General features: G+C 38.8%; 1 protein-coding gene across 7 annotated transcripts in view; it reads right to left on the minus strand.

Moving 5' to 3' along the window:
- SPIN1 (spindlin 1) overlaps nt 1–26,834 on the minus strand; it is a 49,674-nt gene that overhangs the window by 3,695 nt on the left and 19,145 nt on the right. For 3 of the 7 annotated variants that reach the window (XM_014059575.2, XM_087715903.1, XM_014059576.2), the window contains 4 exons: nt 17,879–18,078; nt 9,555–9,603; nt 8,149–8,402; nt 5,487–5,720 (listed from right to left, as the gene is read on the minus strand). In XM_014059575.2, the coding sequence (XP_013915050.1) occupies nt 5,487–5,720; nt 8,149–8,402; nt 9,555–9,603; nt 17,879–17,930 (589 nt within the window). In that variant the 5' untranslated portion in view covers nt 17,931–18,078. Of the gene's footprint in view, nt 1–5,486; nt 5,721–8,148; nt 8,403–9,554; nt 9,604–15,784; nt 15,809–17,659; nt 17,792–17,878; nt 18,079–26,834 lie in introns of those variants that run through there. The other 4 variants (XM_014059578.2, XM_014059577.2, XM_087715904.1 and 1 more) reach the window with 4 other exon arrangements.

A 26,834-nucleotide genomic window follows, 5' to 3' on the forward strand; every position in this document is an offset into this window, starting at 1 on the left:
CCAAGTTTCTCCTAATGATCCATTTCAAACACCTTAAAACAAAAACTATGTTTATGGCATACATAGACAAAATGGATGTCCTCAAAATTTTTATCAAAGACTAATTGCATTGATTGAATGGGTAATGTCTTATTCAAATGAATAACTGAGTATAACCTGGGTACAAAGTAGAATAAATATATTCTACTTTATGCAGTATAGTATAGCCAAAATTTCAAATGTCAAAATTATTTCTCCTTAAACTCAGGTTGAACAGTATAACAAATTATTTTTTTAATATTGGTTAAATATTGTCTAGGATAGAAAATAAATAGAAATTGGTACTTGTTAATTTTTCTTGTTAGTTGTTCATTTAAAATTTTTTTAACTTCACATTCAAAGTTCGTTACTAATAATATCACATTAAAATGTTATAAACTATATGAGTATTTTACAGAAAGATATCAATTATCAATACTTTGTATACATTTAATGGTCTAAAGTATCTTCTTGTGGCCTGGCCATTAATGATCTCTCTACCTGGTTTTGACCTGCCTCACTTTGGTTGAAATTAAACATAATTAGGTTCAATTCCAGAAGAAGTGTCCTGTATCAGTGGGAATGCAAAGATTCCCCTTGTTGCGATTGTGGTGCTAATATGCAAACTATTAGACATATTGTGCAAGATAGCTCATGCCACACATTCTCTGGTTCCTAGAAAATCTGCATGAAGTAATGCCAGATGTAATTCTCTGGATAGCTGAATTAGAAATCCAGTTATGAGGCCATGCCATATCCCCATAGAAGTTTTACTTATAATTAGCAGACTGTGTATATTGTTTACTTTTCTTCTGTCATATTCTCATCATATGCTAAATACTAAATAACAACACATTTAGCCTATAGCCATGATGGCGAACCTATGGCACGCGTGCCACAGGTGGCACACGTAGCCATATTGAGTGACATGCCAGCCGTCAGCTCCGATGCGCATGCGCGTGCCGCCTAGCTGATTTTTCATATTTCCAGAGGACCAGGGGAGGCCTTTTCTCCCCCAAGCTGGTTACCTGGTCACCGCTCGCTTGTCCCACCCAGTCTCTACTCTGCAGCTTGCCTGCCTGAAGTGCTGTGCCCCTGCTAGGTAAGACTGTGAGTCGTGGCTTAGCTAGCTAGCCCTTCCCCCTGGTCCTGCCATGCTTCCCTGCCTTCCACATGGCCTTACCGGCTAATCCCCATGCCTGCTAGCCTTCTGAGATTAGCGTCCAGCCCGACCTGGCCCCCGCCCCCCACTGCAGGAAGACACTGCCTTCCACTCGGGACCGCATACCTCTCATGCCGGCTCCTTGGGGCTTCAGGCTCCAAAGCAGCCCACTGGCTTCCCACCCAGCCACCTGCCTGCTCTTCGGCCGTGCCGCCGCATACTGCTGGTTAGGAAGTGGAGCAAGAGGCAGAAGCCGTGGGTGGATGGGGCGAGCCCCTCCTGTGGGAGTGGGCCGTGGCGGAGTCTCCTTCCCCCTGGAACTCCAGACTCCACGGGCCAAGTTCCCGGAGTAATGCTGGCGGTCGGTTCCTTTCAATGGTGGGTTTCAAAAATTTTTAGGACCTCTTCTGTAGGTGTGGCCTGCTTTGTGGGAGTGGCTTTCTGGCCATGTGACCAAGTGGGAGTGGCTTGGCAGTTATGTCACTGAGTGGGTGTGGCCAACTTGTAAAATGTGATGAAACTCACTTAACAACGCTCTTGCTTAGCAACTAAAATGTTGGCTCAGAAACTCTGGCATTGAAGTGTGCAAGTCTTAAAGCTGTCAAGCTACAATACCTTTGCACCCCATATCCTTTAGAAAAAAAACCCCCAGGGGTGTTCAAACTTGACAGCTTTAAAACTTGTGGACTACAACTCCCAGAATTCCTCCTCTTGTTCTTCATCTTGGTGATGTGCAGACAGGCAGGGGAGGGAGCTGGAACCGGTTCTAAATGGCACTGTAGATTTGTGGAGGCAGGAACCCACCCCTGGTTCCTTCTGAGAGCCGCCTTGCAAAATGTCAGAAAATACCATTTTGCAAGGTGGCTCTCAAAGAGAAGGAAGCGACCGTGGCGCTTCTTCAGAGGAGCCGAGGCTGGAGGGGGGGGTTAACATGCCTCACCTAGCCTCCCCCTCCCCACCAGCCAACGTCTCTGAAGCCGCTGCTGTTGCAGCTGCAAGGGGCATGGGGACAGCCTGGCAAGCTGGGTGCCCAAAAAGCACCTGGAGTGGCCCATGTGCACCTGAGGGCTGGTGGGGAGAAATCGGGAGGAGAGGGAGAGGCTGGCAAAGAAGCCTTGGTTTCCCCACTGCCGTGGCTCTTGGGACAAGGAGGCAGGGATACTGGCCGGTGCTTGCTTCCCAAGGCTTCTTTGCTAGCCTCCCTACACACACACACACACACACACACACACACACAGACCTCTTGCTGCCGGTGAGTGAGAAGGAGAGGCTGGCAAAGAAACCTTGGGTTTTCCATTGCCATGGCTCTTGGAGGAAGGATGTAGCGATATTGGCCGGTGCTCGCCTCACACGGCAGCAAGCTCTCTCTGTGTGTAAGGGAGGCTGGCAAAGAAGCCTTGGATTCCCCATTGCCATGGTTCTCAGAGGAAGGAGGCAGGGATACTGGCCACGCTTACCTCACGGGTCAGCAAGCGGGGTGTGTGTGTGTAAGGGAGCAAAAGCAGTCTCCCCCAGCCTCCCGGAGGCCCTCCAGAAGTTGTAAATGGCTTCAGGAAAGCTTCTGAAGGTTGGAGAGGACAAAAAACGGCCCCAACTGGCCAATTGGAAGTTCGGAACCGATCTGTTTCTGATTTCCAAAGGACCTCTAGGGGGGCGGGGAGGCCGTTTTCACCCTCCTCACGCTTCAGGAAAGCTTCCGGAGCCTGGGGAGTGGTTGCATGTGCATGCACGTGGGTCACATGCGCAGTTGGGTGGGGAATTGAGTGGGCACGCAGGTGCGTGCAATAATGTGCGCGCACCCAATTCTGGCACGCCATAAAAAAAGGTTCGCCATCACTGGCCAATAGCTCAGCTAATAATATAAAATGCTAATAAAAATGGAGCATTAATGAATAAAAAATCTATTAAGATTGGGATACTATCACAATATTCAAAAAACATGCATGACATATAATAGAATATATAGGAACTTACTATTTTCAAATCATAATTCTTAAAATAAAATAACATAACATGTTTTTGGACTAATAATCTTATTTAATAAAAAGAACCAAAACAAATTAAACTACCAGTTCAAGATTATGAATATACTAAGCATGTGACAAAATATCCATAAAAAAAATTATCTGTCGTCTTACCTCTTTGTAATGTTTTAAGTATAGACTTTGCTTAAAATTTTTTGTTTCATTGTGCCAATAATCATTTGACCTTTGCAGATGCTTCTGCTTAAAAACAATGAGTATATTATTCCCCAATACCCCAAGCAAGGATAGTGAGGAAATCTACTCTGCAAATATGTGAACATTCTCTCTCACACACAGACACATACATCCATGCATACTTTCACTGGAGTCTCAATTTTTATTTTGCAATGAAATTCATAAATAAAAGCACAAAATGCATATGTATATTTCCAGAAAAGACTGAAAACTGATGTAAAATGGGATGCTGGAAAAAAGAAGAAATTGAGCTAAACTGAATTGAAAAGATTCACCCAAACAGTAATTTCTTAACCTAACAAATACTCAAGCTTAATAGGCTTAAAAATTACGGCAGTATGTCCAATATTTCCATAACTCTCTCTCTCTCTAAGCTTCAAACTGACACAATAAACAATGAAGTCTTCGAATAGTAGTCTTTTTTAGCTGTAGGAAACTTTGCAATAAAGGAAGGCAATTTGTATGCAGTTGCAAGAGAAGGCAATAATAGGATGTCTTCCCACCATGCTCTTCAAGCTGAAATATCCCACTGGAAATTAAGCCACAGAAGCGGATGGGAAACCTAGAATGTTAAATGCTAGTGACTTTCTTTGAAAGTACACTGGGAGTCAAGCCCAGCATACCTATTGGAAAAATCCAAAAACATAAACATTGTTTTAAGAAATCACAAATGGTGAAGTCACTGTCTAAAGAAAACCATTCATTTTGCAATTATTATGCATATACTATAAAAACTTCAAAACTGCTATAAACAAGGCTAATTTTTTGAGAACTGTGGTAATTTGAGGAACTGTTGCTAATTTTTTGAGAACCGTGGTAATTTGAGGAACTGTTGCTGGCACTGTTACAAACAACTGCATTATAAAAAATCATGAATATCTGCAGGCAAACTAGTGGTGACTCCTGGTCCCCATTTCTTTTCAAGCCTATATTCTTTCTTTTTCAGGAGATTCCCTCTCACAAGCTCCCATTACACAAAGCACAGTCAAGCTTGTATCTTTCCTGCTTTTTCTCTCCCATCCTGGGTAAGGTTACACAGTGTTATTCTCTGAACAAAATCTCTTATTAAGCTTGACATTTGGCGACTTGACGGGCACATCCGTATTATTCCTTGGTTTGTCATTATCTTCTAGCAGTATTTCTCATTTTCCAAATCTTGTTTATAGCCCTAGAATTTCTGTTGGTCTCCAGTAAAGTACTATGTTCAACTGCTTTGCTTTTTGAAGATCAGCCAAGGTTACCTCAATGGTGCAACTGCAATAACAGTGCTGCCCTACCTTCTCATTATTTTCAACAGCCTCTCTTTAAACCCTGCCCCTTTTAGGATATTCATAGCCTCACTAGTATTCTCGTTTTCTGTCAGTCCTTTAAGGTAGGGCAGATAACAAAACAAATATTACACGGATTTCAGGAAAACTCTTTATTATACTAGGTTCAAATAACAAAATCTTCAAAGCCTGACCAAGGTTGCTCCATCTTGTACCAAATAAAATCAAGACAAACTATCTTGAATTTCTTTTTTACTCTTCTTTCTATCTTGGACTAGGCAAACCTTTCTGCAAGTCCTTTTCAAGGGCTCCCTCATTTGTCTTCTACCTTAATGGCTCTCTTGTACCTTCCCCAACAAATGCACTACATTCATTTACATGATTTTTGTAAACTTCATCTTCCCTTATTCCCAAATAGTGGGATTTGAATTTTTCTATAACAGGATGTAAATATAGGACACAAGATAACATTATATTCCATAAAGGAAAAAGAAAATAGAAATTTAAGAAGTTTAAACACAATCTAGATAACTATTCACATGCCTTAATGTGAATTCTGCCAATTGTAATAGTCAATTCTCTTTTGCCTTCCCTTCCAATTAAGTATGTGTCATGGAAACCTAAAGATTTATTTTGAATGCAGAACATTCAAAATATGCAACAATTGTGTTGAAAACCTTTCTTTTCTCCACTTTGTGTAGTTCTCAGATCAGTTCACAAGAATTATTATTTGTATTGGTGATAAAATTTATTTTAAAAAGTCCTGTATTCTAGCACACTGAGAATTTTAAATTGATTTTTATACATGGATCAACTTACTAGAATCAGGCATAATACGGAGATCGCCTTCTTTATAGTCATCTAAGAGCTGGTACATGTACAAGACAGGATCCTTTTCATAGGTGATATAAAACCATGTCTTCATTATAGGTGCTTGAGCCAAGACCATTCCCCTCCATTCATCTTTTGAGCCGTCTTCTGTCTCAAACATATGCTCTACTGCTTTGCCAATCATTATGTCTGCCAGGTGGGCATCACTGATTCGAGACGAAGCTGAAAGACACAGTTCAATGCTTGGTTAACATTATAAGCTATATCCATTCTACTTTAAGATACCAGAAAAATAGAATAAATGCAGCAATTGAGCATTGCCTGACCTTAAACCTAGATAAATACTTGCTTTTATTCAAGATTTTATTCAAGATTAACATAATTAAAAATTCTCTGTATGAGATTTAGGCAAGAAGGATATTCAGCAATCACATTTAAAAGCTGAAGAAAACATTTATTAAAGTAAAATTTTGCATTAAGCGCTAAATAAATTTCAATTTTAAAGTTTCTTCAATAACAAAAAAGAAAAAAATATTGAATTTTAGTGTTAGAAAATATTCACCCCATTTTCTACAACAGTTTAAGCCTATTAAAACATTTGCTGCTGAATGAAAAAGATTGCGGAGATAGGGCAAAATGGGTGAAATTCAAATAACGTGATGAAGACTGCATAAAAGTTTTAAGAAACAATCTATAACAGCTTACTGAATTATATTATCAGTATTTAAGATTCAGTAAAGCTTGATGAATGTGATTTTGAGTTATTTCATTAGAAACAGTCATTACTGACTGAATTGAAAAAGGGAGCACGTTAACTGGAATTCAGAATCCAATAAATATATAGCACATCTGATAGATCTCCAGCCTGCTTTGTATTAAGTAACAGTTTACCAGAGTGTCTTTATGTAAAGGCCTCTATGCAGATACCATCATTAAATCTTCTGCCAGTGATTTCCCATAAACAAATATAGGCTGTTTTCAATAAATCATAGTCTCTTCTTCTGCCTTGTTCTAGACTACTGGGATGCAGTCTATATATACAGTTCTTGCCATGGGTATTAGTATTGGTTGAAGGAAGGAAGATTGCTATCACAGCTCTATTGAAGAACTTAATCATATGTAAAGATAAATCTAGAAATCTTGGGAGAATCATATTCATCATAAAAGGCCTCAGAGTAGCTCATCAGACTAGAAGCTGCATAATCATACCGTGTCCAGACATAGGATTTGCTAATCCCAGCTTTTGATTTGGCAATTTATGGTTGTAGCCACTGCTCCACCAAAATTTCTAGAACACTGAGAATAAATTCAGACTAAGCAGGGGTGGGGGAAAATTAGGAACTGGGGGTGTTTACAGTTGATTCCCTTTGCTCTTTGGGATGGGAGGTCAGCCTGTTTGTGAAATAGTTTTCAGGGAGGGTCTTCTCTGAGCCTTTGTCAAGGCAATATACACTTTCAAAGAATTGCATGGCTGTATTGAAAAGTAGTCGCCCCCCCCCCCAACACCATAACAATAACAACTTCCTGCCTTTATATATTTAACTCAAGATGGTAAACATACCTAATGCTCTTGCATCCTACTTTTCCTACAACAACAGCCCTGTGAGATAGATTGGGCTGAAAAAGAATGATTTTAAAACTGAAAAGTTACCCGGCCAGCTTTCATGCATAAGGGATGCCTAGAATCCATAATCTCCTGGTTTTAGGCCAGTATCTTCACCACTATACCAAACTGGCTCTTTTTAAAAATATTGCTTCCTGATTAAATTTCTGTACTTCTTCATTTTAATTGATATAAAGTACTTGCTTTTATAATGTAGATAAAGGCAGGTGGGCTCACATTTTTTTAACAGCAAGAATAAAAGTATAAATAGGTCTCTTAAAGTTTCTAGGATAAAAATGTATGGATTCTATATACATCTCAACTTTCGAAGAGTACTTGAAAATTAATTTAAAGTGTAATGGTCTGCTTATTAATGTGAGAGCCTTGTTGACAGACTATTAAAGTGGTTCTAAGAAATATATATGTGATCTCCACTTATACCTACATGTGAGTAAAGACTCGGAAGTGTGGCATGCTTAACTGATATACTACAAATATGTCTTGCTTTAATTTATCTATTTCTAGTCTCATTGAACACTGGATTAAGCAGGAACAGAGGATATAAATTTAATAAATCAAACAAATGACTTATCTAAAGTTTGTTCATTTTTACCACAACCATTAACATTTATAATATTATTATTTGGAAGTGCTTTCTTAGAAGCTAATTTATTGGCAAAAAAGGATACTTCTGTTGTACTGCCTTTATTATGTAAAGCTTATCCTTGAAAAGGTTCACTACAAGAACTTGGTAAGAATTCAGCAGAAGGGATAGGCTATGATTCTTAGTAAACTGGTTCACTATCATTTGCCAAACAATTTTTATACATTAATTTGCTGCTTTGTGGGATATGAAAATGTTTATATTTGCACTTTAAACAGGTACGATTTTCAGTTGGCAGCTGTTCACAAAGATATGTGGGGATTATTTTTAAATCAGTAAATTTTCTAACATTCTGGCGCAGAAAAAAAGCATTATCCATTCACTTCTATAGAACTATTTGACAATTGACACCCAACGCTTCTAGTCTCCATCCAAATACTTACCAACTCGGTCTGGAAGGACTTCAAGTGCTGAAACCCTCTCATCTTTGTGCAGTTCTAGTCCATAGACACAATCAAATCCATCGTATTTAATAAGGAAGAGAGAGGGGTTTACAGGAACCTGGTCTAGGACTGTGCCTTTCCACTGTGTCACAGGCCCACTCCCTTCTTTCCATCCATGTTGTATTCTGCAGCCTACAATATTTCTTCTGGGTTGAGAAATGGGTTTACTTGGTCCCACGTTGTTTCGATGCTTTCTGTATTTGTATATAAAGCCATTAAGATGTAAATACATTGAAAAATTCTATTATATTGTAGAAGCTGCTCAGAGTCACTGCAAGAGTGGCAGCAGATCAATTTAATAAAACATATGTAGCATCTCATACTACTCTTTCCTATTAGGAAATGTAGTTATTTAATACACAAACATGGACATAATTTTCAGCAAGGAGCCAACTCCACAGTACATGTGCAATACATTCAGTAAATGAAACTATGGCTATATCTCCTTCCAAATATGTCCTCATTTGAAAGATGAAGTCTTGGATCTTTCTAAAATTATTTCATGTGATTCTAGAATTATCCCAGAAGTGGACTCTGGCTAAACTCCAGAAAATTTCCACTTTAATGTAGTGCTCTGATCATGGCCAAGGAAACACTAGTCTTTTCTTAGAAATATGTTTTGTAACTAATATAAATTTATTTTACCTATCTAGTTTCAAAAGTATGAATTCTACCAGAGTCTTTGGCTCCAAAGCATAACATTCCATATTTATTAAAAACATTTTCCCCCTATTCTCTCTCACCCTGCAACGACAGGTGGTTTGTATTATCTCAAAAAAGCCTCCCAGGGCTGGGAAGCACTTGAGACAATTTGAGTATATGATAAATTACAGCCAAGGCTTTGAAAAACCTAACAGCCTTATGTTTCCATGCTGAAAATACCTTAATCTTGAATATATGAGATTTGATTTTAGAGGTGTAGAAAAACTTTACCACTCTTACCATGAATAACCAATGTCACTTAACACAAATTAGTGTAGGTCATATAATAGTTTTTATTTCTTGCTAAAATTATTATATAGCAGTAGGTTGGGATGGGATAAAAATACTTTTCAACTCTATTAACTTATTGTTGTCCATCTTATACATCTCATATTCTACATTCCCTAGCACTTTTTTTCACAAGGACCACATGATACAATTGATATACACAAGAAGAGATAAGTCTTCTCATAATGCCTAAGTTAGATAAAGGATAAAGTCTGAAAATGTCCAGATAACTTAGCTTTTTGAGGAGCAGAAGATTTGCAGATCACACAAGGAACAGCTACTCTTCACGAAACTCTACAATTGCAGTTCTCTCAAAAAAGGGGAAAACATGAGATTAAAATGACAACACTACTTACTTGTGGGAAGCTCTTTTCTTCATCATGTTGGCAGAGACACCTGCATGCCCTCAAGAAAAAAGAAAACAAGAACTAAGAGGCAAAGTTGCATGATGGGAAGGTTTAAACTTTATTCTTATTTCACAGAGCATTTGCTTGGTTATACACAGAGCATATCAATCTAATCCAGTGATTCCCAAACTTTTTCAGTCTACCACCGCATTGGTGCTACAAACTGATCCTCAGTGCCCCCCACCCAGTGGTGGAATTCAAATTTTTTTACTACTGGTTCTGTGGGCGTATCTTGGTGTGTTTTGCTGGGGGGGGGGGGTGTCATGTGACTGGGTGGTTTGCACGACGGAAGGAAGATAGTAACAGTAAAATTCAAAACTGTAATAATTAATTGCACATTTATTCAAAATCCAATTTAAAAACCTTTTTAGTTAATGTTAATTCAACGAAATTGTTGAACATGATCCAGTGATACCAGGTTTTCAAAGTCTGATAGTCATTTATCAAGAACCTTAGTAACTAGTAACTTAGTAATTACTCCACTGTTCAGTAAATTATTAATGTGATGGATGGGCTTGATGAAGTGATACCAGTTTCCCAATGTCTGGTTTTAAGTCACTTAGCAGAGTGCAACGTTTCCCAACCTTGGCAACTTATACAGTATTCCCTGGCTGGTGAATTCTGGGAGTTGACGTCCAGACATCTTCAAGTTGCCAAGGTTGAGAGACACTGCTCTAAAAGCATCAGAACTGTTTTCCTCTCCTATTACGGTATCAGAAGAGCCTTTTCGGTGGCAATAACTCCTGGCTCTAGTTTCCAGTAGTTTTGGGTGATGGTTTATCTTAAAAGACACTTAAAAAGGGTGGCCCGTTTCCTATCAGTTTTCCCCTGGAATTCATGAAAAACTTGCTTCGTTGTCGCCCATGTCGGAATTCCCTTTGGCCATTGCCCTGCTGCCCCCTTCCCACCCAAGGAACACCACCCACCACCCCTTTTTTTGTGTCACTGGAGGATTTTAGTTGCCACACGCACATATGGGGATGCCCAGGTTCCAGGATCGCCCTTCGCAGAAAACAGGGCTCCCTGCCTGCGGAACTGCCACCCTTGGCACACAGCGCACGGATTGACGGAGCACGCGCTGACTGACTGGCTACCCTGAGGAATGTGCGGTATGCAAGAGGCCAGAAGCAACCATTCGACAGGACGGGGAGGATGGGAGCAGCCCATGTCTGCGGCGGGCTCAGGGGCGCTCAGTCCGGATAGGGGGGGGAAAGCCCTGAGCGGCGTGTGCCTAGCTGCCATGTGGGAGTGGCTTGGTGTCTTCCTATTTAGTTGTTTCAACTCCCCCCCTCAGTTCAGTTGCGTGCTCACTGTATGTTTTTCCTCCCTCCCTCTCTCTCTCCCTCTCTCTCGCTGGGCAGTGGTTGAGGTCGCTGGTAATTAGGATCGATTCTGCTGTTGCTCAAGTCACCGTGGCAGACAGCAGCAGCAATGAGAAAAAGCAGTGATAGTATCGAATAGATCAACGAAGAAGGGGCATTTATGGCAGGCTGGCCAGCTGAAGCTGTAGGCTCAGCGCAGCTCCTTCTCTGCCTGCCGCCCCACTGCCTCTTAGCACCCCCCTTGCCTCTTAGCACCCTCCTAAGTCATCCCCCCCCCAGGGGGCGGTACCGCCCACTTTGGGAACCACTGATCTAATCTATCCTAATTTAAACCAGCCCGAGTGAATTAAAATTTTACCCCTGCCTGACTATAGCAGAAGAGCATACATTTTCTATTCCATTATGAATAACCTCCCCTCTTTTATAAACTGTAGAATTATCAAATAAACTCTGGTGCTTTAACATTCATGTTGCCAGATAATGTTAGTCTTTTGTCTCTCCCTAAAATACAGTCTGTCTCCAATGACAGAAGACAGAATCTATAACTAGACTTGGTTAGGTCCTTGCACAGAAAAAAAAAATTTCACGTTATTGGGATTTTATATTCCAAATTAAGGCAAATATTATGGTTAGACAACTTTCTAACACAGCTGTTTTGGTTCTCATATTGTTACAGAGCTAATTATCAAAAGTAAAAGAGATATCAATTTCTGCAGATGAAGAATATTTTGGGCTATCTCCATGAGCACAATGAAAATATCTGATAAAACCTGAAATTATAGGAAATTATTTTTAAAACATATCCCAAGTCTGTCTTGCATATGGCAATGATTAGTCATGTTCTAGGAACCCTAGGCATTGTTAATACCCCATAAATCTTTAGCATACAATATATCTGCAAATATAATGTAAATCTGACTTATCAAAGAACAGGTCAACTGTACAGAAGTATTTATCCTGTCAAAACGTTTTCTTAATTTGAAAAGAGCAAGACAATGTCCATTTTAGACAAATACTGTGCGTCTTTGTAACCTGAATGTGGTAGCTAAATACTGGCATAGTGGCATATCAACCTCGTCATTATATCAAATGAGATTTTTTAATGCAAGCCTATCAGTTTTGTCTTTTATTCCAGAATTATTATAATTTGTTGCTCTTTTAGTCTGTGATTACAAATAATTTAGATTCTTTAGCCAGGTGCTGCAAATATAAAATAGTTTGATAGGTGGCTCTCCACTTATAACTGTTCTTTTATGATGGTTCTGTGATGGAATGTGCACCTGCAGCAGCAGAGGGGGAAGATTTTGCCAACTCAGAACTTTCCCAGATTGAGATCTGGATCAAGATCTTTATAGTCCTGAGATGGAGGGGTGAGAAAGAAAAAGAAGAGGTGCCTCTTCCTAGAACAGGGCTGTCAAAAATGAGCAGGATGTGTCATGCACAGGCCACCCCCACCCCAGCTCTGCAAAGGGAAACACATCGCGAAACATAACATGATGTGGCGAGTTTGACACCTGTGTCCTAGAATCTTTCAGGATATATTTAGAATCTTAGAAAATTATAGCTTTACTCTGGCAAGATTCTGTCTATTAGGTATAAGCAAATAAAGGATTGGACTCACTTGGGTCTCTGTCTCTTGGGCTTGAGCCTAATGGATTCAAAGTTATAACAGTCTTGGAAAAAGTAATTTATAATCTACCCTTGAAGTTATGACCATCCTATTATCCCTGCAGTCACATGATCACAATTTGGGTGCTTGGCAACGAACTTGCATTTATGAAAGTTGCAGCGTCACAAGGGCCCATGATCATGATTTGCGAATTTCCCAGATGACAAGCAAAGTCAGTTGGAGAAGCCATGTAATCTGCTTAATGACCACAGTAAAAATGGTCTTGAAACTGGGTCTGTCATGTGCTGATTTACTTAACAACTGCATTGCTTAGTGATTCAGTCCCAATTGTGGTTATAAATTGAGGACTACTGATACAACTCATAGGCATTTGTTCAGTACACTACTAATAACCTAGTATTTAAGTTGTTTTGCACAAAAGTCCCAAGCATAATTATTCAAAATTGGCAAAAAAGCATATTAAAAGAAATTAATGTGATATCAAGAAATGTATTAACATATTCTGACAAGCTATTAAACACAAACAATTAAGTCTGCTTGGGCTAGACCAAGTATCTGCTTGAATAGTAATCCTTTCTCTTTACCAAAACTGGGAGCTAACAGATTTGCATTCAGAAAATACAATCTTCAACCTTCTAAAGAAACCCTTAATGTTATCAAGGACAACAGCTGCAGTGCAATTTAAGATATGCATCACATTTTTTTAATATTAGAAATTTCATTTTTATCCCCAAAGGCTGGCTAAACTGAAACACAGGATCAGTTAGGACAAAAAAGCTGAAATGCATATACAGTATTAGGTACTGGTTTATAATCAAATGAAATCATGAAGAGCAAGCAAACAATTCACTGTCTAACTTTTTCAAAGCAAGATATCAGAGCCACGGCTTTGATATTCTAACGTAGTTACTACTAATAAAACCATTTTTATTAAAATTGTGCCAGACATATTGCTGAATACTTAACACTCCAGTTAAGATATAGTCTATGGCCCAAAATACAGCTTTGGAAAGTAACATATAGCTACTTGGACATTTAGGATGGGCCATAGGACTGAAAACACATTATTAATATTCATGTAAATAGAAAAAAGACTTCGAAGAAGCCTAGAAGATTTAATAGCAACAACACAATAAGGAAGATTCAATTATAAAAGGAGCTTGTCATATAATTCGACTGAAGACATTAGTAGATTCTCTCATTATTCAACTTAAAGAATAAACCTTGCCTTTAAATTTTTGGGGTGGGTGGGTGGGCCGGCAAAAACCAGATATTTTCATACTAGCAACATATGCAGCAGTTAGAATTTCTATCATAGTTATCTAGTGTTATCATTAGTTTAAGTGTTCATTTAATTATCAGATAAAATATTATCTTCTGGCAGATTGTCACTACAATAAGGATGACAACTGATTTAATGCACAACACAACACAGTACATTACTTTACATAACTATTAGGAAGGCAACTTATAGTGATACATCCAGCATTTATGAAATGAGTATGGAAGGGGGTGTGTCACTGTTTTGAAAAAGCCATAGCATTTGGATCTTCTAAATAGAGAAAACAAAGTAAATTACATGTGTGTTCTGATTAATATTTATCACAAATGTGCATCTTATCTTCATTCACAAAACTATAAATGGATCTAAGCAATAACATCCAAGTATGTGGATACACAATAGAAAACAGTATACTATAGGAAGTTTCTATACAGATTAAGCCTCTAACACATTTTAAAATTTAACTTATTTTATCACCTGTTAATTGCTAATCTAACAAAACATAATTATATTTCCTTTTCCACCATTGGGCTTCAATGACTATCAATTCCTATTCCATGCTAGTTTTATTCAAGCCAGATATATTTATATTGTGCTCTGATAAAAAACAATAACCAAATAATAGCAGTTTTTTGATTAATGAAAAAATAGACAAACCTACTGCATTTTTTCTTTTATCTTGTGGTTCTAGAGCAGGAAAATCAGTGGACTAAGTTCTCTTAAGCAGTGGTCTTTTGTTAGGATAATGAATTTAGTAGCCGAACAATAAAGTGTACAATGGGCCTAACTTACAGTTGTAGATGATTAGAGTGATGACTCATGCATGATGCAATCTAAGCAATGATTGGTTGCTGTAAGTATAAAGGGGGAATTTCCCTTTTTTCCCTCCTTTTTCTTCTTCCTGTTCTATATACTGTTCAGATTTACCTCATGATATTCCTGACTATCTTATGTTCTTCCTTTTCTGGATGACGACAAAAACTGCTACAAATTTGAATGTTAAATATATTTATATTTATACAAAAGACTACAAGTTTGTGTCAGTGTCTCTGACTTCACCTGGACAGCTGCTGCACAATTCCGTCATCTTTATATAAACGTTTTTAGCTAGTTGATTGGGTAGTATAGAAATAGCTACATCCTGTGCATTTATTTGCTGGACCTGGGAAACTAGACACAAATCTAATACTAAGATTTAAACTCTGAATATTATAATTTTGAGATATTTCTTAAAATATATTTTAATTAAATTATATTATAATTTTGTATTTTAAGTTCTTGTTTTATATAGATTTATTCTGCAGCTATGATCAAAGTAAATATTCATGAAAAATCACAAACATTTCCCTCATTTTAAAATGTCAATGCCTTTATCTCCTCTGATATAATTGCTTACTAATGGTGACTTTTTTCCCCTTCTGGCTTACAATAGTTACAATCAATTTAGGTTACAAAAATAATTTGGCTATCCTGATAACTTAATGCTTGAGTAATCTTGATCAATAAGGAATATTTATATTAACATTTATATCCCATGTATATATGCTTTGAATGGCTTATAACATTAAAAACATACAAATTAAAAATGGAAAAATATCTAAAAAGTATTTTTAAACATTTCTAATAAGAATTAGCTAGTAAGAGTAGGCAAGGCAAACTGATAATAACCTCAGACACCCCTAGGGGGGGGGGATGGCTTTAAGATGATCACTAACACTTTGAATTGAACCCAGAAATAAACTAATTAGTGCCACTCTTCTGCAGTGTAGCTGAAGATCAATTAGGTAGTGATGTCAAATATCAAGCACTGTCTCTGGTCCTACATTTTAAACCTGTAATAATCAAAACTTAATATTCAAATGTAGCCATAGCCACATGCAATATTCATTACCACACACACACACACACCATCCATTAGTTAATTGTTTCAGAGACACTTCCTTACCAGATTCCTCAATGCCTTCAACAATGGCAGAGCTTCATTCGTTCTGAAAAAGTTCTTAAAAGTTCAGGGAGATATACAGTAATGTATCTGCCTTGAAAGTAATTTATATATGACCACAGAAAAGGTTCATGACATTTTGTATTATCTCATAAAATGCTTTATGTTTTATGCTAATTATGTCATAAAATGTTTTATAAAATTGCCAAATTTCAATTAAATGGTAGATATGAGGCTTGGGATTTTGGACTTTATTTATTTTAAAGGCAAGTAATTAATTCATTAATTTTCCAGTTCATCTTTTTAACTCACCCCTCCTTTGATATTATTCTGGTTGGGGATCTCAAAGACATATCTTAAATCAGAATGTGAAAGTGATAAACTACTTGTCTTCACCTTCAAAGTGGACATGTTTTCTTAGAGAGATTGAAATTATCATGCAGGATGGTCAAATGATTTTCACTATCAATTAAAACTTTTCCATACTTGTTACATTCACTCTCTGTTGTCACTATTACACAACAGTTATCCTGCAAATCAGTTTCTTTCCTTATAAACTTAAAAACACATGTTCATACACGTATTCCAACTATTTTTTTCCTACAATAAAGTAGCAATTGCAACATTACATTATAGTCCAGGCTTTCTTTTGGTGATCATCTACTAGATTGATAATGAAGTTACTCATCTTCAAGAAAAATGAATCAATTTAATGTTTGTTAGGGAGTCCCCTCCATCCAGTTTTTCAACACACAATCCAATGGGACTTCATTCCTTTTTTTATTCTGGCAAAACCCATGCCACTGTCTATGGTCCTGGCCTTTCCTTTGGTCCAAATTGGACCCAAAGGCTTTCCTTCACCCCTTTCATTTTGAAAGTCAGTGGGTTGCTTCCATGAAGCTTCCCTTATCCAGAATTTGGAAAACAGCACTTAACCTTTTCATGATCTGGACTGTCAATTTGTCTCAGAGAGTTAGGATCAATTGCCCAACCTTGATCTATGCCAATTGTTATCTGTGGTTAACATTTGTTTTGGCTGGCAAGTTTTTATATGATCTAAGTTGTTAAAACTTTAGTACATAGCATGCTTCTTTTTTGTCAGACTCAGGTTGCTAAATCTTAACAGAAATAGATAATTCCATATGAAGTAACCTGTAATATGACTCTGATTAGCTGGAATTAAGGTACTAGCCTTCAGACACACTCTAAGTTCATCTATTTAAGGTACCTTGGTTCAAAAATAGTTGCCCTATGAGGCACCTTGTTTTGCCTGCTTAAAGTTTACAGACATGAGAATTTTAGTAATACAGAGAGACACACACAGACAATCTTACCTATATATGTCAAAAATCCAGCACCATTCCTGTTCCTACATTTTAAACTTATTGTAGAACAACACTCTGAAATAACCAAATATTTATATGCAGTATATTACACTATACAATGCAGTCTGCCTGAAATGATTTAAGGGATGATATAAATAGCAAAAGACATTCTGTCAAATTATGTCAATATGAGGACAGCATAAATCCTCTATACGTATACGCAAATATTCTTAACTGTGCATGAGGAATGAGTTGCAATTGTACAGCTGGCCTATGTCCTTCACCATGGTTAATTCATGCTTTCTACAGACTGTAAGCAAAGCCTGCCTAAATATTTCCTAACATTGTTTTTGATTAAAAAGGACCAAACCTTTATCAGAACAAAGCAAATTTAGGCGGACACCTGCACATGCAAGACAATATACAAAGAGGAAGAGGAAGGACAATCAGTTTTAAACTGATCAGAATTTTCAAAGAGGCTTCATGAGAAACCAATCTAAATCTCCCGTTCAGTAGCCAACAGTTCTAAAGGAACAGCAGGAACATCACCTACCCTCTTACGTCCCTCTTGCCATGTTGAGCATTCCAGAATGAATGTGCCAGTCTACATTTGCAGTGGATGTCTAGTGTGACAAACGCAAGAAACTAGCAGAACTCTCAGGTACAGGCATCTGGCCTCCAACACCTAGAAGCACCATAATGCAAGATATGGATCTGCAGCCATCAATGTTTGCTATCCACTGTTGGGATGTAGGATAGTATTGCTACCTACCTGCATCAGCTCTGGATCGCTGACCTGGTGCCTTTCCAAATGGGGTCTTCATTCATCAGTATTTAAGTGAGCAGCAAAGCTGCAAAACTAGGGTGAAAATCCAGTTCTGTGTGGAGCTGCAAGGTTTCTCTGTCTTGGAATAACAACACCAAACTCCAAAATGGGATTATTTTCCCTTGATGATCTTCAATTATAATATTCTGCAAATGAAAAAAAATAATTAGTAAAAAGTCTATAGAATAAGAGATTATGTGCAACCATTGTGCCAATGAAAGGCATAGATATCCACACCAAGTCATAATGATAAAACAATCTGCACATGCCTTCACACTGCAAATTCCATCCTTATGCATATGTATTATGATGCCTGACAAAGACATAAGTTGCAAAGTTTGTGTTGTGACATCATGACACATTTCATTACTTGGTTTCCTCATTCCTTCCCTCAGACTCCACTGATGAAGGACCTCTAGACACAACAACCTCTTTCCAACATGTTGTTGAATCACTAAGGACTGTAGTACAGTAAGGCTGTCATCATTCTTATTTTTCTTTGGATTGAACAAAGTTATCAGTTCTCACTAATTGGACTTTTAAAAAAACAATTTATTATTTTTCTTGAAGTTTAGACCAGCAAAAAAATTTCTTTATTCCCATCATCTTGTTGAGTACCTCCTTCTTAGCTAATATTTTCAAAACCAGGTAATTCTTAAAATACAGTCAAGTCTTCTTTTAAATTTATATGGAAAGAAAACAAAAGAGCTTGTTACTCATCTATGATGGATGGTTCTTGAGTGACAATCTATGAATTCAAACACACGAGTCATGTGTCTCTGCACAGTTAATTAAATATAGCTTATAGCTTTAGTTTTCAACCATTTCTTCATCACAGACCCTCTTTACATACTTTTTATGGCCAAACATCATGGCCAGAGACCACAAGCTTAAATAAAGATTTAAATCATAACAGTTCTTCAAGACTTTGTGGACCCTCTGACAGTATGGCAGTCCCTAAGATGTTCGCGAACCACAGGGAGAGAACCACTAGCTTATCGTATTCCTGGAAGAAATCTTGCTCCATTTGTACCATGAATTTGTAGCATGATTTGACTATGCTAACTCTCCTCAGTTTTTATGAACAACATAGTGAAACTGAACACCAAACATGTAGGAGAATGGTTGTTTGAATTCACAGGAAACCAATGAAAAGTTCCAGTTACATCTGATGAACTAAAGTGAGGTTTACAAAAACCTTTTTATAAACTTGTATTAGTCAAAAAAGGTACCATGCTCCTGATATTTTTTTTTTGTCACTGTAGATCAAAATGGCTTTCGCCCTACAATTAATACAAAAGGATCACTGTTATTTTGCCAATTCTAAAGCTTCATTATCTTTATCCTTTAAGACAAACATTGGGAAGAGAGACACAATCTTAGTTTCAAATGAAAGTCAATCACTATTTGGACATCAAGAAAATTGTTTCTCTTTCAGTTTCGAAGAATTGGGAAACCACAGTAGGCAATTTAATAGCCCAATCCAAGTAGAATGCAAAAGCAAATTTAAGAAGGACACTCTTGCCCCATGAAAATTAAAGAAGGATCACATCTATGTAAGGCAATAAAACTCTCAGCTGGTTAGTTGATGTCACAATGCCATCTTTTATGATGGCAATTGACTTGCGGGTCAATTTGAAGGACTTCGACCACATACAGGTAAGGCTTGAAAGATTTGATAACATGAAAACAAGAAAGATCTTCTAGGCAGAATGATGGGAATAGGCAAGTTAGAACTTATGAAGCACTTTATTCTTATTGGGGAAAAAATGAGTACTGTCTGCTGGAGAGTGGAAAGAAGAAATGGTATTAGATATATTCTTATATGAGAGGAGCCATGTTACAGTACAGACCCAAATTTAGTGAATCTGGCTTTGTAAAGAGTCAGTGCTGCTTATGTATGAAGTCCTCAAAGGATTTACATTTAGCTACATATCATCATTGAGAAAAGCTATTTATGTGTCTGTTAAGAGTAGTAACTGACTTGATAGCACAGAATCAATCAATATGTAAGAATCTACTTGAGGACAGATGAGAAGGCATGAGGAATTTCTTTAGGTTAAATTCTGAGGTGATGAGCAACTCAATCCACCTTGCAAAATGAGAAGTTAAGATCCAGGTAATCCATTTGCTCTTAATGGGTAGAAAATGATTTGGAAAATAAGTAAGATGCAACAGAGGAGCAAATCATGGCACCCAAAGCTATTATAATGTAACAATGGTGCAGTTGATAGAATTCCTCTAGATTTTTGCAAGGAAATTGCTCAAAAGGAACATTTGTGGGGGGAAAAGTATAATTGAAATCTATTCTGACAGAATAAAAAGCATAACCTAAAAGCAAGGTATCTATTCTGTACTTCAAGTAACCAGGACCTACACCCATGATGATGAACCTATGACACATGTGCCACAAGGAGCACGTAGAGCCCTCTTCAGGCACGTGAGCCGTTGCCTCAGCTCAGCTCCACTGCGCATGTGGCTCCCACTGGCTGGCCTGGCTTGTAGAGCTCTGCTGTGGCATACGTAGGGGAAAGGGAGAGCATTGGGGGTCACGCGCACATGCACAGGAGAGCCCAGGAGGGTCATGCGCGCATTGCGTTATTTCAGCACACGACAACAAAAAGATTAGCTATCAGTGACCTATACCATTATGAATAGCAACCTTGGATTGCTCCTGGAAACAAAATGGCAACCATTGCAGCTTGCAAAGTAGAGGTGTTAACTTGGGCATACTCAGACATGCCTATCAGTGCCTGCGCTGTTGCATTCTAATCTAGAAGATTTGAAGTTTTCAGTGGTATTCAAGGGCAACCTCACATAGTGTGTATTACAGTAGTCAAGCTGTGAAATGACACAGAAATGGAAGAAAAGTAATTTATGGGTCCTATCTATGATGGGCCATCTGGCAAGACCCAGGAGAAGGCCCACACCATCTCCCAAGTGAAACTGGCCCTGATCTTGTGGGCTTTTCGGAGGACCTAATGATATCATGGGGATCAGTGATGTTGGTGGAGAGCCTGCTAAATGGCTGTATTTCTAGGAAATGGGCGTATTTCTAAATGGCTGTATTTCTAGGAAAACAAATGGTATTATCTCACAGATTGTGTTTTTCGGTTTTTAATAGTTTTTAAATGATTTTATTGATTTATATGGTTATTTTTGGTCATGTTTGTAACTATTAACCTTGTAAGCTGCTCAATATCAAGGCATCTATCTATCCATCCATAAGGAGTCATATGTGATTCCAACCAAGCCAAACATATACAGGCTCCAGGCATTAGGACAGAATCTCAGTAGCCCCACTTGGCCAGCCTGGAGTCGAAAGACACAAGTACCATCAGCATACGGATGATGCAGAATTCCATACAGGTGGATGATCTGTGACCTACAATGGTTTGATATAAATACTAAAAAGGAGGGGGGGGGGAGAATCCCTATGGTAACCCACAAGGGAGGGGCGAGGGACATGGAATGCCATTAGATAGCATATAATTACATACTGCATGTTTGAGGATATTTAACCTTTTACAGTCATAGGCAATACATACATAGGCAAGACAGTATACTTGACTCAAACTATACTTTTAAAACATAGCATTTGGGCACCCTCTTGTGGCAACTTTCTACAGCTATATCAGCTAATCTTTTCCAAATGGGGAATCTCCTACCATTCCTTAGACAATGATCCTCCTAGTATCTCATGGTCTCTGTGGCCTTAAGGTTTTATGGTTGTCAGGACATGTGGCTTCTGGCCTCTATGTGTGATTTTCAATGTTGTTGTTTTTTTGCAGTACTATTAAACATGGTCACATTTTATACATTTTAAACTTATTTAATCTTTTCTGATATTTTAAATGCTATAATCTAATGTTATATGCCTCCTAAAGTGCATAACCTAGTATGCTGTATGTAAATAATCCACTTTCTTACATGATTCAAGATTTATACATACGCTATTAAACAGCCTATTTTTGGGGTCAGTATAATAACTAATTTTATTTTCCTTAGAGAATAGCAGTGTAGGTGAACAGCAGTAAGATTTAAGCTCCAAATATAATCTCCTGGGTTTTCCACATACTGAAATACAGGTAGTCCTCGAGTTATGAATGTAATGGAGCCTGCCCATTCATTCGTACCTCGAGGATTCGTGGAAGTGAATCTCGTACTTTGGACGAGATCACTCCCTCTTTCACCCATACATTCGTTAATGCGTGGGCAAATGTAGAGTTCATTAAGTGCATATGCAGTATCTCAGGGTGGCAAAGGCATCTCAGGGTGCGGCATAGTGATGGAACAGGCCAACACCTCCCCAACCCACTAAGATATCTCATGCTTCCCACTCCCTGCCATGTCGGACTCACTTACCTTGCAAAGATGTCTCCTCCCTGTCGTGGCTGTCCCCTACTCCTTTCCATCATCACCAGGATACTTTTTGCCCAAACGGAGTCCTGATGGAGACTGAAAGCTTCATCTGCATGCAAATTGGGCCTTTGAAAACAGAGGGATTCCCTCCATTTTCAAAGGCCTCATAGACACCTATAGGGATTTTCAAAACAGAGTAAAATCTCTCCGGTTTCAAAGGCCCCATTTGCACAGTCTCTGTCAGGTCTCCATCTGAGAGAAAAGTAGTTGAGGGGGGGAAAGGAGCAGGAGACAGGCATCGCAAATACTTTTTGTACCGAGAATGGAAGTTTCTGGGGTCTGTGAGCCTGTGAGAGTTCAGGCACCCAGTCTCTGCAAAAGAGAATGGGTGCCTGAACTCATATGATATTACGGCACCCAGGAGTTTCCATCAACTGTCTTCTCCTTAAAAAGCAAAGAAACTACGGCAGAGAGGAGGCAGGTCTCGTGAGTCCGGCGTGGCAGTATGGGAGGGAAAAGCAGTTGTGGGGAGTGGGGCGAGTAGGATGAATATTGCAGATCTGTGCAGTTGTTCGTAAGGGCGAACAACGGCTGTGGTGCTGCAACATTCATAATTTTGGGACTTGCTCATAAACATTAGGGAGTGCTTATCTTGTAACTTTGAATTGGCGCTAAATGAATACTCGTAACCTGGGGATTAGCTGTACTCTGTATATTTACTCTTTCCTAACATGTTTGTAAGGGAACCTCTTCCCTGACATATTTACAGGGAAATATATAGTTTGGGGTTTATGAACCAGTAATACTACAGAGATAATAACATGGAAAAAATAATTTCATGAGACTAGAATATACCATTTATTTTGACTCTAAAACCTAGATAATTTGACTCTTCCTGACCACATAAATAGGTAACCAAGCATTTTCAAATCAAAATCTAATATGAAGATTTAATTTGCTTCAAAATGAATTTATTTCGAATTGCAATACTAATTTCATATTCCTTTTATATGAAAAGGATGGCATATAAAAGCAAATTATATGGTGATGACCATCTAACAGCAGCCTGTCCATTTTCTCTTTGAAAGTCTACTTGCCCACATAAGCCAACGTCTTTGATCAATAACTCATAACTTCAAGCATCATCTCAAATCTTTTAAGTTTGCACAGCAAAATTTATCTGATTTTTTTAAAGACAAGATATAGGTTGTACATCTTTGTACATATAGTTCAAATCAAGCTATAAATTATTTCTGAAAATATACCATCTCTCTCAGACTAAATATAAATTGCACAAGATATAGATAAGTCAACTATTTTGGACAGAAACACCCAGTCTCTATGCTGCATTTGATTAATGTTTTCTCTTCATAGTCCCCTTTTCTGCTAAATACCCAAATTAGCTAGTAATAATAAACAGTATACAGTATAATATAGTAAGGGCTAACCTTTTTGGCCAAATGGGAGCATGTCGGAAACCAGAAAAGCAGATGACCTTCCAGTTTTTGGCACATGCATGCGCAAATGAACACCAGCTGTCCAGTGCGCATGCGCCAGCTATGCCTGACCTTTCGGGGTCCTCCACCTCCACTGGAAAGCCTGAGCCCCTTCCCAGCCTTGGAAGTAAGGGGTGTTGGTGTTCCTGGGACTCGGGTTGTGGGGCCAACAGGCAGGAGAAGCACCCCACCAGCCCACTACCAAGAAGAAGCCAGTACAGCCTTTCCCCTTCCCAGTCACTTCCCAGCTGGTGCATCTCTTACCCCTCAGCGGCGTCTCCATGCTGCACTCTCCTCCAATGATCCTGGGCAACCTTGCCTCCCCAACAGCGACTCCCAAGATCCTGTTTTTCCTGCTCCAGCATCCCAGCTGCGAGTAGCAGCATAACAACTGCTGCCACCTACTTGCAGCGGCAGGAGCAGCGGGTAGGACAGTCACCCACCCAGCCAACACTGCCCCCACTGCCCAGTGTTCCCAAGCTGGCCAGGTGCTCTGGACCACAAGCTGCAGCTAGAGCTGCTCAGGAAGCCCGCTCAGATGGAGAGGGAAGGAAGCCCTGGCTTGCCTGTCCTAGTTGGCAGCTCTGCTCCCTTGTGGGTTCTGGCACATGCATGTGCACTGGCAGCTGGCCTTTGCATGCACATGTGTGCCGGAAACAGGAAGATCATCTTCCCGGTGTGCACATGTGCAACAGGTGGTTGCTTTTTAGGTTTCTGGCAGTCCCGCGTATGTGAAGACCAGCTGGCCGGTGCGCCAGAACCTGGAAGAACAGGCAACTACTCTGCATGCCACTTCCGGCACACATACCATAGGTTCACAATCACAAGTATAATACATTTAAGAATAAAGCAAAATCAAACCAAACCAATCCAAGCAATCCTAATGAGCTAAAACTAATGATAACACATTTACAATTTAGGTTATGGAAAGAGACTTTCAAAATATTGCAAAGAACAAACTAGTAACTGATGAAATTGCTCTAATAGTTTGCTTCCCATAATCATGCAGCATTCTAAATCAGCGGAATAATCATATTGTCAACTAAAACAGTCTAAACTTAAAATATGCATCCAAGAATAGGTTTACATTTACCTTCACTCTTATGTACAGAAAAGCTTCTTACCATTATAATAAACATCTGGAAAATTACAAGGTGGTTAAAATGACTCTCTACATGTTTTTAATTAAATCATATTTGCAAAATTTAGACTAGATTTAAACATTTCTTAAAATTATTGATGCAGATATAAAATGAAAATCAGTTTGATGTAGTGGTTAAGATACTGGACTAGAAACCAAGGGATTGAGAGTTCCATGTCCCATCTTAGGTATGAAAGCTAGCTGGATGACTTTGGGCCAATCACAAATATCAGGAAAAGGTAAGAAGTCTGTGGGTCAATTCCTGTCACAGCCAATGGATCAACTATGTTGAATTTAAAAAATGTAGACCCACACTTTCATGAAAATGCTAGAGGAAGAAAAGTATAAACATGATGTCTACATATAAAATTTTATTTTTATTATGTTATTATTGTTGTTGTGTTTCTTCGAAAATATGGCAGGGTCTTATTTTCTTTTGACCCCCCCCCCCAAAACTGCTAGGACTTCTTTTCAAGAGGTGTCCTAATTTTCCCCCCACGTGCCTTGCCTGGCCACTTCTTTTGCGGCCTAAAAGAGCAAGTGATGCGCCTCACCACTTCTTTCGTGGTGGAAAAGAGCAAGTGACACGCCTTCCCTGGCCGACAGGCCTCTTCTTTTGTGGCTGAAAAGAGCAAGCTGTGCGGCTTGCCTGGCCGCTTCTATCATGGCCAAAAAGAGTGAGCAGCGCACCTTGCCTGGCCACCGGCCGGCTTCTTTCATGAACCAACCACTCGTGTGCTTAAATAAGGCCATGGGGGGGGGGGTTTAGGGCTTAATTTTAACGCATTCGCACAACAGTGCTGGGCCTTCTTTTGGGGGGTGGGTCGTGTTTCAGTAGAAATACGGTAGTATTATTATTATGTGGTAAATCTTTGGTGAGATTCACAGCCTTTGGGGCTGGTTGGTAGCTCAACAGCTCGAGTCCTAACAAAGGACCTAGGAACTGTTAAGGTAACGTCGGAGGATATAAGCTGTTCCAAGTAGGGTGGTTTTTTGTAGAATCAGAATGTTCAAGTCTGATAAATTTAAAATTTCCAAATAGTGAGGTAGCCCTTTAGGTATTGCTGCAAGGGCTCCAATTACAATCGGGACAACACACAATTTCTTTTTCCACAGTCGCTCAACTTCAATTTGCAAGTCCTGGTACTTTGTGATTTTTTCTTGCTGTTTATCTTCAATTCGTGCATCTCCAGGTATTGCAATGTCAATGAACCATACTTTTTTTCTTTTCAACTATTGTTATGTCAGGTGTGTTATGGGCCAAGTGCCTGTCAGGCTGAATTCTGAAGTCCCACAAGATCTTGACCTTCTCATTCTCTAAAACCTTCTGAACCTGATGTTCCCAGTGGTTTTTGCTGTACTAAAATCCAAACTTTTGGCACAATTTCCAGTGAATGATCTTAGCAACTCGGTCATGGTGTTGTAGTAGTCAGTTTGTGAAATTTTACTGCACCCACTGATCAAGTGGTTGACTGAATCGTCTTTCTCATTACAGAAGCGACATTTGTTGTTGGTGGTAACATGTTGAATTTTTGCCTTCATGCAGTTTGTGGCTAAGGCTTGTTCTTGAGCTGCCAAAATAAAGCCTTCTGTTTCTTTTTTCAGTGCTCCTGATCTTAACCAGTTCCAAGTTAGCTTTTGGTCAGCTTTGCCTTCAATACTTTTCAAGTATTGGCTATGCATAGCTTTGTTTTTCCAATTTTCAGCTCGCTTCTCAATTACTTCTTTCTTATATTCAGCTTTTGACTTAGTTGTTTTTAAAAGGCCTCCTTTATTTACTTCCTTAATCATTGGTTCTTCATTTTTCTGGATGTAATGTCCTTATAGTTGTTATCCATTCATCATTTTCAAGTGTTTTTAAGATCTGGTTCATTTGGGCTGCCAATCTTTTGTGCACACTTGT

The sequence above is a fragment of the Thamnophis sirtalis genome, unplaced genomic scaffold (genome assembly GCF_051295495.1).
Source record: "Thamnophis sirtalis isolate CommonGarterSnake01/CBP01778 unplaced genomic scaffold, rThaSir2_p1.2 scaffold_5, whole genome shotgun sequence".
Taxonomy (NCBI): Eukaryota; Metazoa; Chordata; class Lepidosauria; order Squamata; family Natricidae; genus Thamnophis; species Thamnophis sirtalis.